Source organism: Vigna umbellata, chromosome 10 (genome assembly GCF_029865625.1).
Source record: "Vigna umbellata cultivar VRB3 chromosome 10, Vumbellata_1.0, whole genome shotgun sequence".
In the NCBI taxonomy this organism is placed as follows: Eukaryota; Viridiplantae; Streptophyta; class Magnoliopsida; order Fabales; family Fabaceae; genus Vigna; species Vigna umbellata.
Window position 1 is genome coordinate 6,572,008 of NC_142174.1, and position 15,129 is coordinate 6,587,136.

Sequence of the window (15,129 nt, forward strand, 5' to 3'; positions counted from 1 at the left end):
TCGGTTATTTAAAATCCGGGGCATAATCTTACCACTTTTGTCTCGGTCCATGACCGAGGCATAAAACCTATATTTTTTTACTCCGTCTGATTATGCACCGGTTGTAGAACCGGTGCCTATAACTAATTTTAACCGGTGTTATATCGTGGTGGTGTACTAGTGATATATATATTATTACTGGTTTATGTTTTAAAAATATTTTTGTTATTATTTTAAAATTTTAGTATTCTGAAATTAAAATATATGTTTGCTATGGTTGCTTAATTTGTATTAAATTTAGATTAGATTAATATTTTAACATAATTTACAACTTTTTAATAAATTAAATTGGCAAGTTAAGTGCATAAGGAGTTGCCACACGTACATGGTTGTTTTTTCTTTTATTAGCACACGTACATGTTATTTTGTTAAGATAACAATGCGTTTTTCTTCTTGACATTTCTTTTTCATTCTTTGATCATCATTATTTTTAATATTATCCCAGTTTCTCTTCTTTACATTTCCTTTTCTTCCTTTTTTTTTCATTATTATTTTTAATATTATCCCACTAAGATATTTGTTATTTTTGTCTTTTAGGAACTATTTTTTTCAATTCCTTTTATATAAAAGATTAATACATCATTTCAATTCAAAACCAAATATTCTTCAACGATTCTTCAAGTGTATGGAACATTCTTAACTGAGACTTTCAAAAATGAACATAACAGAATATAAACAAAATTTTATTTAAAAAATATAAACACGTAAAAAAAGCCAAATATATATCTGAAAAACATGACGGAAATGTACCCCAAAATCAACCCATGAGAATCTATTTTTTTGATTTTGCTCTGCTTTTGAATCTGAAGTATAATATATCTCTTCGGTTACGTGGCTGCCTTGGTCTTGAATTCCTCTCCGCATGCTGCAAAATTGGCCATTGTTTAAATTAAAAGCTTTTTATTAGAGTTATTCAATGTAATTATCATCTTTCTTAATAAATTTGGAATCACATATAGAATAGTGGCACATTGAATGGCTTACATCATGCACTGCCTCTCTCAATAGTCTCACTTGTGCTTTCGACACTGTCCTTATCTGCACAGAATAATTGAAAAATTCAAATCAATTAAAATCACCATCAAATAAAAATAAGAGAAATATACAAAAAAAAAAAAGAATGACTCATCTAAAACTAATGGACACAAATAGTATAATTTTACTTGTTACAAGATCAATATATTAATTTATAGGGTGTAGGAAATAAAAAATTAATTGTAATTTTACAAATTTAAGGGCACAGCCATTCACCCTAAAATGTTCTTCTGTCATCGATTTAATGACTTTTAATTTTGATCAATATAATAAATGCTCATTTAATTTAAATGCCAAAAAGGATCTTCTTTGAATTTGATAGGTTAAAACGGGGTTAGTTAGTCTTCCAATGAAAAAGTCATATTAATATATATTATTTATTAATGATAAACCAATTCGTAAAAATATAAATATAAAAAGTACAATCTCTGTTAATTCAGTACACATTTAATTTTAATCTTAATCTTTATTAGTAATAGAACAATTCAGTTCATAAAATAAGCTAAGAATAGTAAAAAACATATATATTTTACTTTTTAGAATATTCAAATCTTAAAAACATTGCATATTACAAACTTTAAACATAAACTTTTAATGTTTTTATAAAAGATATTTGATGAAGGGTTGACTTTATTACCTAAGACGTGTTCTCATTCCTAATAATTTCAAAGTAAAAAAAAAATAAAAAATATATATTTTCTTAAAAGTAACAAATATATCACAAGAGAATTTAAGTAAGTTTGTACCTTTCTATCGATGTTCCAGATGACTCCTTCAGTGCAAGGAGGAGTGGTGAGTGAACCTAAGTACCTGTAATACATATTTCCTCTTGTCTGTATTCCTGAGGGATTTATCTCTCCAATTTGTCTCTCTACTTTCCCATCAACAAGGTGCTCGATTTCTTTCTCAAGCTGAATTTTCAGACACATTATATCCATTACCACTCTTTCACAATAACAATGGAAATTATGAAACCATTAAATATTAGATTGGAACCTGAGAGAGAAAACGATCAGGGCGATGCCCTATTTTATAGAAAGCACCAGTCACAAAAATCTTGTTTTCCACACTTACATGCACCATGTGCATCTCCAAGTCATACCTAACAACGTCTCACCATTTCAATACATGTTTCAATTCTTCAACTTTTTATTTCATATCTTAAATAAAACTTCAAATTATACTTCCTGCCATTGATGGAATGCTCAGAAGGTGAGTGCCAATGACACTGTTTCAGAAAGAATTCGGTTCCATTTATGTCTATTGAGCCAGCATCACCCTTCCAATATATCTGCAACAGCATACAGTATACGTATACGCATGAATCATGAAAGTGTATATATATATATTATGAGTGATAAATAAGGTGGTGAGAGACTGACAGCAATATCATGGCCTCTGTTGACTATGGTGGCATTAGAAGAAAAGTAATCAGTTTGGAGTAGTTGACAGCGAGGGATGATTTTGACTCTGGCACATGACAAGTCTACGGGCGATTGCATCTGTCCATGTTTACAAGCTGACCATTCTTTCTTTAACTCTCCCCAGTGACGAGGTCCCTTTTCACTTCCTCTCATGTAATCAAACTCTCTCTCGTTCTCTGCACAGTAACATTTCTCTCATAATTAATATTACCTCATAATAATAACACTAAAAAGAAAATAATTTTTACATCAGAGTTACCAGTTTCTTCCACTTCTTGAGCTTTTGTTGTTGCCGAACCTGACAAGACCATCCAAAGCATGAGCAAAGTTGGAACTATACATGTTTTATTCATTCTTGAAGGCTTCATGCTTAGATGTGAAAGAGAAACAATTTATGAATGAGGTAGTATACTGTCCTAAAACTTTAATTGTGTGTGTGTATATATATATATTCAATGCTAGACGATTAATGTGATAAATTCAATGAATGGGAGCTAGGCTTGGTTCAAATTTTCTTGTCTTATTAAAATGGCTCATCAATACAAGACAAGTGGTGATAAACATCCATTAATTAAAGTAAAGAAGAGCAGTAAATGATTGATTAATGGAATTTTTCTTTTCTAAGTATCCAGAGATATGGGGAATTTGAGAAACTAGTCGAAGTAGAATGCAGAGGTAGCTATATAGAAGCAAGACAAAAAAAAGTTCCATTAAGACTATGAATGGGTGGCAAAGCATGAAAATACCTTTTCTAATATATTTTTTTGGCTTAATTAATAATTTGGTTTCTATATTTAATTTTTTTATTTTTTATTTTTACTCAACTGAGTTTCAATATTTTTTTGAAAAAGATTCAACGAGTTTATATTTTTGTAAAAAAAAATCAATAAGATCTTGTGAATCCTTAAAAACTGTGGTTACAACTAGCAAGTTGTTATGAGCATATAGTCCCTTTGACAAAACAGGAATTCATTTTGCTTAGATGGTTGGAAGCCGCCATGTGAATGTCACACCACTGTCTGTTAAATGCCAATTGCCAAACTCTTTCAAGGCTACAACACTTTATCATTTATAGGGACATTAATGCCTTTGCATTCTCTCACACAAACATCAAACTTTGTGTATATATGTTAAAGAGTGTGACAGGTGACATTATTCAAGTTTGTTTAGCCCTTTTAACAAGCAAACACATAAAAATCTAAAATAATAAGATAGGGTATCATATGAAAAAAAATAAATTACCCCAAACCAATTGAAATACTTTTATATATGTTTGTAAATGGTTTAAAGATGTGAGTGATAATTTTTTATAGAAAAGAGAAAAAATAAGTGATAAATACCTTTATATATTTATTTATTTGTAAATGATACCAAGAAAGTAATGCTTTGTTCACTTGGGAAAGAATGAGTGAATGAATTTGAGGAGATTTGAGGATGAATTAATTGTTATTTATTTGAGTGGATTTGGAGGTAAGTGAGAGTAAATTTGGAAATAAAGTTTATAAAAATTAGTGTAAGATTTGATCGATGTGACACATAAAAAAATTATTTAATTGGTAGAAATTAAAGATTACCAAATTGCCCCTTAATATAAAATGATAATTGTTAATGTTATATTTAGTTGTAAAAATATTTATAAAAGGAAAAAAAATAACATTAATTTTTAAAATTTGTAATTTAATAAATTAAAATATTTATTTTAAAAATATAATATTTTTTAATATAATTTAGTGGTAAGTGGTAAAAAAAAATATTCTTCTCGAAATTGAATATTTATATTTAGGATAAAAAATTATGGATTAAATTTTGGATTTATTTGTAATTGTATTATAAATAATATAAATTTGCAGCAACATTATCTTTTACAATCCACGTTAATTATCACAAAATTCAAAATTAGAATTGAATCTGTGTAGCTGCAGCGTTGCATGATACTTATGTTATCATTTTTTATTCAGGGTAGAAACGAGTTTTCGTTAAAATAACCCTCAAATCGCATGGCATCCGTGGAGATGAAAAAAGTACTTCATCCCGCAAATCAGTGATAATCATTCTTTCCAAATTTATTAATGTGAATATACTTCATTTCACAAATCCATCTTCTCCAGTCCCTATAAACAATGATATCCCTCTAAGTGATGACTTTAATAGAAAAGAGAAAAATAAATGTGAAATAGGATGAATGAAAATAGAAAAGAGAGGAACGAAATGGATTGAAGAGTATAGTTAAAAAAAACATGAGATAAATGACGAATTAAAAATTTTACTTAGCCAGTTTAGTGCAGGAACATTGTAGATATGCTCACTTCAACAAAACAAGAGGATATTGATGGGTGTTTCGGGTATGAGGTCGAGTTACTTCAAAGACCTACATGATTTCTCTTTGGATGTCGTCCGGTAACAACTTCTAGTTTTCGTCTTCACTCCACTTTCCAAGGTGTACCTGACAAAGGTTCTCCGATGCTTAAGTCAGTAAACAGTCCGTACGGAAGTTCAGAGAAATGGTATTAAATGCACAGTAAATGCGATCACCTACCTCTTACCTTTGACCTGTATTTATAGTTTTTGATATGGGCTTGAGATTAGTGAAACCTTAATCCCGATCCAATCTTAGCCAAAAATCTCTAATTATCATTTACCTTAATCCTTGTAGGAAAAACTTGTTTATAGAACAAGACTAGATGTCCGTGTGTATGGCCGTTCGTTCTTGGCGGTTGGTTCCGTCCCATTCCCTTGCTGCTTAGCTTTCTTGTTCTCCATAGTCGTTCGACCCATACAACAGTGCAATGAGTTTATTGTTGGTGGTGCTTCGGTAAAGGTACCCTGATTATTCTAATTTTCTTTCACCAGAATATGTTTAATTCCCACGGTGTTAACTTTTTCCTGTGCAGGGTCCTGAGTTTCGTGGCTATGATGCATGCCGTTTAGTTTGGTACTTCATTTTCAAGAAATAATTATTTATCTTGTCAGCACCTCGAGAGAGCTTTTGAAAAATAAACAATTATGTAATGCAATGTAACAACTAAAGAAAGAGGAAACCAACCATGGACTAGGTTAATGGATAAAGCAAGATCATTCATAAACAAGTGAAAAATGGTTATTTTTTAAAATTGATGGAGTGCAAGAAGCAACTATCCAATAACAATTGGTTCTTTTTGTTCCTTGGGTCAATAGTGGTAACATATAAACGGGGTGTTTCTTCCTGCACCCTATTAAATTTCTCCCTGCACCCATCAAACCTGATTTTACTTTTCGAAACATTCTAATCAATATCAGAAATTATTTTTCGGAAGACACCCATCCCACCCCATACAAAGGTCATCACCATCTCCAACCCCACAACGTTTTCCACTTTCATACCACTCGAAAGTCCCAAAGTCGGATTCTGTGGCAAACTCGCACTACAAAAAATATTAATATTTCCGACGGATTTTTACCGACGGATCAATATCCGTCGATATATCTTAATTTCCGACGGAATTACCGACGGTGTTTTTAATCTTTTTTACCGACGGTCAAAAGCCTTCGGTAAATCCGTCGGTAAAAAGAGCGGGATTTTTCCCGCCCATTATTTCGCTAGACGACATTACCGACGGATTTACCGAAGGCTTTTGGCCGTCGGTACGTGACGTGCACATTACCGACGGATTTACCGAAGGTTTTGGACCGTCGGTAAAAAGAGCGGGATTTTTCCCGCCCATTATTTCGCTAGACTACATTACCGACGGATTTACCGAAGGCTTCGGGCCGTCGGTAAAAAGAGCGGGATTTTTCGAGACCAGCTTCGCATCCAGTGCCAATATATGTGGCAACCACTCATTTCTCCTCTCATTTCTCTCTATCTCAGTCTAATACTTCTTCTATCGTTGCTCTCCACCGCCGTTGCCCTCCACCGCCGCTGCCTTCCACCGCCGCTGCCCTCCACCACCGCTGCCCTCCACCACCGTTGCCCTCCACCACCGCTGCTCTCCACCACCACTGCTTTCCACCGCTGCTCTCCACCTCCATTACTCTTCACCGCCGCTGCCCTCCACCACCGTTGTCCTCTACCACCGTTCTCTCCACCACCGCTGCCCTCTACCACCGTTCTCTCCACCATATTTTTTGGATTAGGAACATTTATCTTACAAATATGAGAATTGTAGAAAAACTGTCCATGATTCCCTATAATTTTAACTATTGAAAATAAATGGTTGTTTGATACTTTGGACATTAATTTGTTACTCGCGTGATGCCGTTTTGGTGGTGGAGTTCGTGAAAATGTAAAAAAAAAATTGACACAGCGATGAAGGAAGAGGAAGAAGATGAACCAGATCGCGACATTTACCGACGGATTTACCGAAGGCCTAGATCCTTCGGTAATTACCGAAGGCTTTACCGACGGCCAAAAGCCTTCGGTAATTACCGACGGACGAAGGATCCGTCAGTAAAGTTTACCGACAACGTTTTTACCGACGGTATATTGGCCGTCGGTAAGCCGTCGGTAAATGCTAATTACCGACGGATTTTATACATTACCGACGACTTATGACCGTCGGTAATCTCAATCATTCTTGTAGTGTCGGTCTCTTTTATCTCATGGAAGAACCTAAGTAAAAATTATTGTAAATAAACCAAACTACGCCGTTTTACAGAAACGGTTTTATCAAATCATTTTGTATTTTGCCTTTATAAGGCTACCATTCATTAATGAGAATTATTTTGTTCTCTTATTTTGAGCTCTCTGTTTCTCCATACTCTCTCTATTCTCTGTTTACACACACCCTCCAAACCATCAGTGGTATCCAGAGCGAGGTTACGATCACCTGCGCTGTTTCAAAAATTTACAGAAGTCATTGACTGAAGAAAAGTTGCTGCAAAAACAATGGCAGGAATGATACAAGGAGTTTTACCGGTGTTCGATGGTAAAAATTACGAAGATTGGTGTGTTAAGATGGATGCCATCTTGGGTTATCAAGAAGTAGATGAAATTGTCAAGAAAGGTCTTAAAGAACCTACAAAAGGAGATTCAGAGGACGTGAAGAAAAGCTACAAAGAACATAGGAAACTTGATTGCAAGGCTCGGATGTTGATACATCAATGCGTCTCTCCGGCAATCTTTCAAAAGGTTTCGAAGGCAGTCACAGCCAAGGATGCGTGGGACATACTGAAGGAGGGATATGGAAATTCTGGAAAAATTAAGACGGTAAGATTACAATCACTGCAACGGCAATATGAACTTCTTAAAATGGAAGAACAAGAGTCGGTTGAAGAGTATATTGGAAGATTGCAGATCTTGGTAAATGCAATGCGGAGTTGTGATAAGATTGTAAAAGATAAGAAGATTGTGCATAAGATTCTGAGAACGTTAACACCTCAGTATGACCACATTGTCGTGGCCATTGAAGAGAGTAAAGATTTGGAGACATTGAGAGTTGAAGAACTACAGAATTCACTCACAGCCTATGAACAACGATTGATCGAAAGAAAAGCGACAGAAAAGAGTGTTACACAGAACACAAACCAGGCATTACAGGCTAGAGGTGGACAGAGTTTCAAGAACCGTGGAAGAGGCAGAGGAAGATCTCGCGGTGGCCGAAGTGGAGGTAGAGTGAATACCTTATCTGAACAGTCCAAGGATGAAAATTCTAACGATCAAAAGGAAGGAGACGGTAGAGGACGAGGAAGAAAATTCAGAGGACGAGGAAGAAAGAGTTACGATAAGCGAAATGTACAGTGCTTCACATGCAACAAATTCGAACATTACTCCTCGGAGTGCTGGCATAACGAATCAGCCTCCAAGAAGACCAAGAATGATGAAGCTGCGAATTTGGCACAAGATACTTGCGATTCAGAATCAGAACAAACCGTATTGATGTGCGTTTCAGAACAAAACAAAGAAAAGAAGGTATACAGAAGTGAAGCGCGAGACAGGTGTCGCTGCAAAGAAGGACACATGTTGCAACCAGAAGAAACACAACATGCAGAAAGTTGTATAGAAGTTGAACGTGTAATAATGTCGAGCGTTCACAACCGCACTGAGGACGATTCATGTTGGTTTCTAGACACTGGGTGCTCCAACCATATGACTGGAAGAAGGGATTGGATGGTAAATCTCGATATGACAAAGAAGAGCAACGTGAGATTCGCAAACGACAGAATCTTAATAGCTGAAGGTGTTGGTAGAGTTCTAATCAGATGCAAGAATGGTGAAATGGCATACGTGGACGACGTGCTGTATGTTCCGATGATGAAGAGCAATTTGCTGAGCCTCGGCCAACTTCTGGAAAAAGGATACACCATGCAAATGCACAAGAATGTGATAGATGTGTTTGATAAGAAGATGCGTCTGGTCATTAGAGCTCCTAAAGAAAAGAACAGAACATTCAGAGTAAACCTAAATGCAGTCGAGATTCAGTGTTTGTCGTCGATTGATGTTGAAGAAGAAAGCTGGCTATGGCATTACAGATTTGGGCACTTGAATTTCAGAAGCCTAGAACAGTTGAGAGATAAGAAGTTGGTGAAAGGTATTTCTACGATTACTGCACCATATAAAATCTGTGAAGGTTGTGCCATTGGTAAGCAAACCAGGAAAAGGTTTAAGAAAGACATGGTCAAGAGAGCTAAACAACCTCTGGAGGTTGTCTATTCTAACGTTTGTGGACCTTTCGATGTACAAACACTCGGAGGTAACAAATATTTTCTTCTCTTTGTTGATGAATATACTAGGAAAATGTGGCTTTATTTGCTTAAAGAAAAAAAGGAAGTTTCCTCACACTTTCTTCATTTCTGTGCTATGGTTGAGAGGGAAAAAGCGTTGCAGATCAAAGTCTTTAGGACTGATGGGGTGGTGAATTCAATTCTGGTGAGCTGAACAAATTCTGTCAAGATAAGGGGATTGTTCATGAGGTGATAGCTCCTTACACACCACAACACAATGGTATTGCTGAGAGAAGAAACAGGACTCTACTGGACATGACAAGGTGCATGATTAAAGGGAAGAGCTTGCCTAGAAATCTATGGGGAGAAGCAGTGTCCACTGCAGTCTACTTACTAAATAGAAGCCCGACTAAAGCCTTGACCGATTGCACTCCAGAAGAGGCTTGGACAGGAAAGAAACCACATGTGCACCATCTGAAGATTTTTGGTTCGGTGTGTTACAGGCATGTTCCAGCAGAAAGAAGAACCAAGCTCGATGATAGAAGTGAAACACTCATTTTTGTAGGCTATCACACTACAGGTGCGTACAGGTTGTATAATCCAGAAAAGAGGCAAATTGTTATAAGTAGAGATGTAATTGTAGATGAAGCTGCAACTTTCAAATGGATTGAAGAAGAGACTGGTGTTAAACCAAATTCTGGTTCTGGTGCTGTTGTTACTGACTGGTCAGAAGAAAAGAGGTTTGATGAGATCGAACAGGCAGTCAATGAAAGAGAGGTTAACTTCAGACGTTCACAAAGAACTCGATTCCCTTCTTCAAGGCTTGCAGATTATGAGACTTTCACAGACAATGAAGTTGCAGATTCAGGTGATATTGTTCACAATGCGTTGCTTGCTGATGCTGAGACACTTACATGGGAACAAGCTATCACGATGCAAAAGTGGAAGGAGGCCATGCTGGATGAGTTGAGATCTATAGAGAAGAATAGAACCTGGGAGTTGGTGGAGCTACCATAGGACAAGAGAGCCATTGAAGTCAAGTGGGTGTTTAAAACAAAATATAAAGCAGATGGAAGCATAGCCAAGTTGAAAGCACGACTGGTGGCAAAGGGGTTCTTGCAGAGACCTGGAGTTGATTTTACCGAAGTCTATGCACCAGTAGCTCGTTTGGAAACGGTGAGATTGGTTGTGGCTATTGCAAATTTAAAAGGCTGGAAGATCCACCAAATGGATGTGAAATCTGCTTTCTTGAACGGTCCACTCGATGAAGAAGTATATATAAAACAACCACCTGGCTTCTCGAAGAAAAATGAAGAACAGAAGGTATATCGTTTACACAAAGCACTGTATGGCCTCAGACAGGCACCTAGGGCCTGGAATACTCACATAAATGCATTACTGTTAAGGATGGGATTTCGAAAGTGTCCTGTGGAATTTGGAATGTATGTGAAACATCCTGGACAGCAAAACACGTTGCTAATATGCTTATATGTAGATGACCTCCTTATAACAGGAGGCTCTGAAGAAGAGATTGCTGAATTTAAGAGAAGCATGAAGAAAGAGTATGACATGACTGATCTTGGTCACTTGAACTACTTTCTCGGACTTGAGTTCGTGCAAAGAACAGATGGAATTTTAATCCACCAGAAGAGGTACATTAATGAGGTACTGAAAAGATTTAATATGTTAAACTGCAACAGCACTGTAGTTCCAATTGCAGCAAATGTAAAACTGTCTAATTTGGAAGAAGAGAGAAAAGTGGATGCAACTCTGTACAAGCAAATTATAGGATCACTCAGATTTGTGTGCAATAGTAGACCGGATATAAGCTTGGCAGTTGGGTTAGTAAGCAGGTTTATGAGTGACCCAAGACATACACATCTCGTCACTGCCAAACATATTCTACGGTACTTGAAGGCAACAGCAGATTTTGGGTTGTTCTTTCCAAAAGAATCTAGTGGTATGAATAAAGTGTTGGAAGTCTGGAGTGATTCAGACTGGTGTGGTGATCAGGTGGAGAGAAAAAGTACACACGGTTACCTATTCAAGTATGGAGCAGCGTCAATTTCATGGTGTTCTAGAAAACAGAAGGTGGTAGCACTCTCTTCATGTGAAGCAGAGTATATAGCAGCATCTGAAGCAGCGTGTCAAAGCGTTTGGCTTGAAGCCATCCTAGATGAACTAAAGGTTGAATACAGGAAACCAGTGCAACTCTTGGTGGATAATAAGTCGGCTATCAACCTCTCAAGAAATCCAGTTTCACACGGCAGAAGCAAACACATAGAAACTAAATTCCATTATCTGAGAGAACGTGTCAACCAAGGGAAGTTGGAATTGGTATTCTGTCCCACTGAAGAACAAGCTGCAGATATTTTCACCAAAGCCCTAAGACAAGGAAGGTTTGAAAAACTGAGAAGTATGATTGGCATTAGAAGTTTAGATAGTTTGGTTTAAGGGGAAGTATTGTAAATAAACCAAACTACGCCGTTTTACAGAAACGGTTTTATCAGATCATTTTGTATTTTGCCTTTATAAGGCTACCATTCATTAATGAGAATTATTTTGTTCTCTTATTTTGAGCTCTCTGTTTCTCCATACTCTCTCTATTCTCTGTTTACACACACCCTCCAAACCATCAAAAATAACTACAAATCATAATATACAAATAGAATTAGGTATAAATTCATCTCTAACAAATCCAAGTCTATCTAGTCTACCAGCTGCTTGATAAACTCAATCTCTAGGACTCTTCACAATCAACTCATCATTCATACACAATGCTATTGTTATTCCATTTTGTATCATTCTTATAGCATATCAATTGGTAAACTCTCTCTCTAGGACTCTTCACAATCAATTCATCATTCATATTTTGGATTATTCTATAACAAATTGTGTTTATTGTCATGATTTATTCAATATTAACATTTTTTATACTTTTTAATTAAGTTTTTTCACTTTAATTCTCTTCTTCTTTAATGATGTCATGTGGTTGTTTCCGTTATTATGTTATATATCTTGGTTATTTATTTCATGTTAGGAGATAAGATATTTTGTGATTCGATATCCTTACTTACATTAGTAGTAGTTACAACGTACGACAATTTATTATTGTAAGTGAAAATTATAAGAAAACATAACAATTTTGTTATTCAATACAATTTTAATTCATGTTACATTAACCACAATATCAATAAAAAAAGCTTCACACCTTTTTAATACGAAACAAGTAAATAAGATAATAAAATAATTTAAGAGTTATATTAATATAAGATACTCAATTAAAAATATATAAAATTTTTAAGTGCTTATTCTAAAAATATAACAGATAATGAATCTCATATAAGTCAAGAAATTATAGGAAAATATTTAAATGAACAATAATAATCAAGATAATTACCTTAAAAAATTATTGCCACTGTATCCCTTTCGTTAAAAATATTTGTGATTACACATGCATGTAAGATATTCCAACTAACACGCAAATATCAAATAAGAGAAGGATTAAAAAATATGACGTCATATAGCTTACAAAAACAAAAATAAAATACTTCACTGTTATATTCATGGAACACGTTGAAACTAGTAAAAGAGCGGAATAAGCATAATCATGGAACATGTTGAAACTAGAAAAGGAGACAGATTAACCATAGTGTGAGAAAAATTAAAATAGTATATAATATGAAAACGTATTAATAAGTTAAACATAAAAAATATAAAATAATTAATTACTCATAATATCCGAAACTAAATAAGTGATTATTTATAATATTTAATTTTTATTCTAATATAAGTAAAAGTAAAATTTACACGAAATTGAGAAATGGTAAACAAGAGGAGGTGGGTATATTAGAAAACTGATAAAAAAAAGTATAAAATATTTTAATTCAAGTCAACATAAACTATGTCTTCACTTTACATTTTTTTTTATTTTAGAGATTTTTTTATCATGATATTTTAATAATTTTCTTATAATTAATTATGTGTTATTATTTTATTGATTTGTATATTTAAAATAGATCAATTATAAATTATTTGTAAAAAAATTGTCAAATTGTTAAAAGAGATTTTTTTTTTCTTGACTTTTTCCTTGTTTTTTATTAGTTTTCCGCGTTGTCAGTCTCATAAGACTCAACTTTCTACTACTTCACGAAACATGAGGCACAAAGAAACTAATTGATAGCTTTTTCGTCTGAGCGAGCTTTTATTTTGTTGGTCGCAAATCCTATCAAAGTCACTTTTCCTTTGCTTCCGTACACTTTGCTCTTCTCTTTTTTCTACCTCCCTCAATTTTCCTTCAACCTAAATGGAAATTGAACTCTCATATTTAATAATGTACAAGAAAATAAAAAAACGTGTCCACTAATTTATTATGTTGAGCTTTTAGATGAAAAATAGTGTAATAATCTATTATATAAAGATCTTATCGGTACACTTAATTTTTTCATATTCATCAACCAAGAAACAGAAATTTATGGGACGGGGGTCCATGTGACAATTGATTATGCTGATTTTTCTACACTAATTTTGCACTGATTTTAAGTGAGATTTCACTTTTATGTCCACAATTTATTCTTTTTCTTCTTCCTTCACATTTCGTTCATTTTCTAAGGGTTTATACATGTCCAAGGTTATTAAAAGATAATTTTTTTCATCGTCACATGCATCTTTACACTCCATCAGATTCAGAAAAAAAAAATAAAGGAAAAAAATTTAAATTAAAATAAATAACAGCGTGACAACAGATCAAACTGAATCACATAAATCTGTTTAATTATCAGCCAATAAATGAATTTTCAATTTTCATTCTATGGCATAGAATTTTATGCTCTCAAGCCAGCGTTTCCTAGGCCGGTGTTCTACGCCATAGCATGAATGGAAAGAATCCGATATACATTCAGAAAAAAATAAAAAATAAAATATGTTCAATTAGCACTGAATAATAGTTCTCTGTGACGCTAATTTATAGAAAAACACGGACAACAACTTCAGTAATTGCAGTTCACCAAAGAAGAAGAGAAGACGATAACGTTTTGTGGTTGCAGAAACGAAAACCTGGACTCTCCTTGGTCTTCCTCTGGTGCAGGAATATTCAAGTCCAAATTCAATGGTTTCTTAGGTCCATGGTATTCTAGGCTACCACCAGCATCACCACTGATGGACGTTGTTGAAGAAACATTGACAACATTTCTGTGGCGCCTCATGTGGCCTCCCAAGGCTTGCCCAGATGAGAATTCAGCATAACAGGTGGAACAGCGGTGAACTCTGGTGGCGATGGTAAAATCATTAACCCTAGTTGGTGGTTTCAAGGAGAGAGTGGTGGTTGTGGTGAGATCAATATTGTCTCTAACAGAAGTAGCAGTAAGTGCTTCTACATGAGTGGTGTAGTGCTTGGGCTTCCTGTGGCTGGTTCTGTGTCCTCCAAGTGACTGGAAGGAAGGGAAGCATTTGTTGCAAGTCTTGCACCGGAAGACACGAGGGTTTGTTGACCTTTTGTGGTTGATGTTTCGATCTGGTGACACGTGGTGTGTGCCTTGAGCCAGGAGAATGAGACAATTGACCATGTCTTGTTCTTCTTCTATTGATTCAAATGGGGTGGTGGTGGTGGTGGTGGTGGTGGTGGAGGAGGTTGTGGCACTATCAATGGAGGTTGAAGTAGGGTTGGCAAAGGCAGGAGGGGAGGGTGCCCTTTGACGCTTTTTGATGATCATCATCTGATCCTTGGAAAGCAGTTGTAGTTTGTGTTGTGTGTGCATGTTGTGGTGTGTGAAGAATGGAAGAGAGAGTGATGTTAATATATATATATATATATATATATATATATATATATATATATATATATATATATATGTTAGGGGTTGGTGTGAGGGAAAAGGTTTGAGGAAGAGGCAAAAGAGAGAAACGGTAGAAAAGCGCGTTTTAGGTTTTGTAAGAATATTAATGTATGAGAAGGGTGTGAGGTATGAGGAGGTGAGGCAAGGCAAGGGGTGAG

General features: G+C 35.1%; 3 protein-coding genes across 3 annotated transcripts; 1 reads left to right on the top strand and 2 right to left on the bottom strand.

The window, feature by feature from the left end:
* Nucleotides 1-695: 695 nt before the first annotated feature.
* On the bottom strand, nucleotides 696-2,910 carry LOC148191754 (alpha carbonic anhydrase 7-like). The gene is made up of 7 exons (XM_088100834.1): nucleotides 2,758-2,910; nucleotides 2,457-2,674; nucleotides 2,259-2,365; nucleotides 2,071-2,176; nucleotides 1,821-1,985; nucleotides 1,024-1,077; nucleotides 696-904 (listed from the first exon to the last, which is right to left on the bottom strand). The coding sequence occupies exons 1-7, from the start codon at nucleotides 2,864-2,866 to the stop codon at nucleotides 812-814; spliced, it is 852 nt and encodes a 283-aa protein (XP_087956960.1). The 5' UTR covers nucleotides 2,867-2,910; the 3' UTR covers nucleotides 696-811.
* Nucleotides 2,911-7,362: 4,452 nt separating this feature from the next.
* Nucleotides 7,363-9,351, top strand: LOC148191755 (uncharacterized). Its single transcript, XM_088099950.1, has one exon. The coding sequence runs from the start codon at nucleotides 7,363-7,365 to the stop codon at nucleotides 9,349-9,351; it is 1,989 nt and encodes a 662-aa protein (XP_087956076.1).
* A 4,461-nt stretch (nucleotides 9,352-13,812) lies between these two features.
* Nucleotides 13,813-14,894, bottom strand: LOC148191756 (zinc finger protein ZAT5-like). Its single transcript, XM_088101037.1, has one exon. It carries the CDS (start codon nucleotides 14,891-14,893, stop codon nucleotides 14,126-14,128), a length of 768 nt encoding a protein of 255 aa, XP_087957163.1. The 5' UTR covers nucleotide 14,894; the 3' UTR covers nucleotides 13,813-14,125.
* Nucleotides 14,895-15,129: the final 235 nt, after the last annotated feature.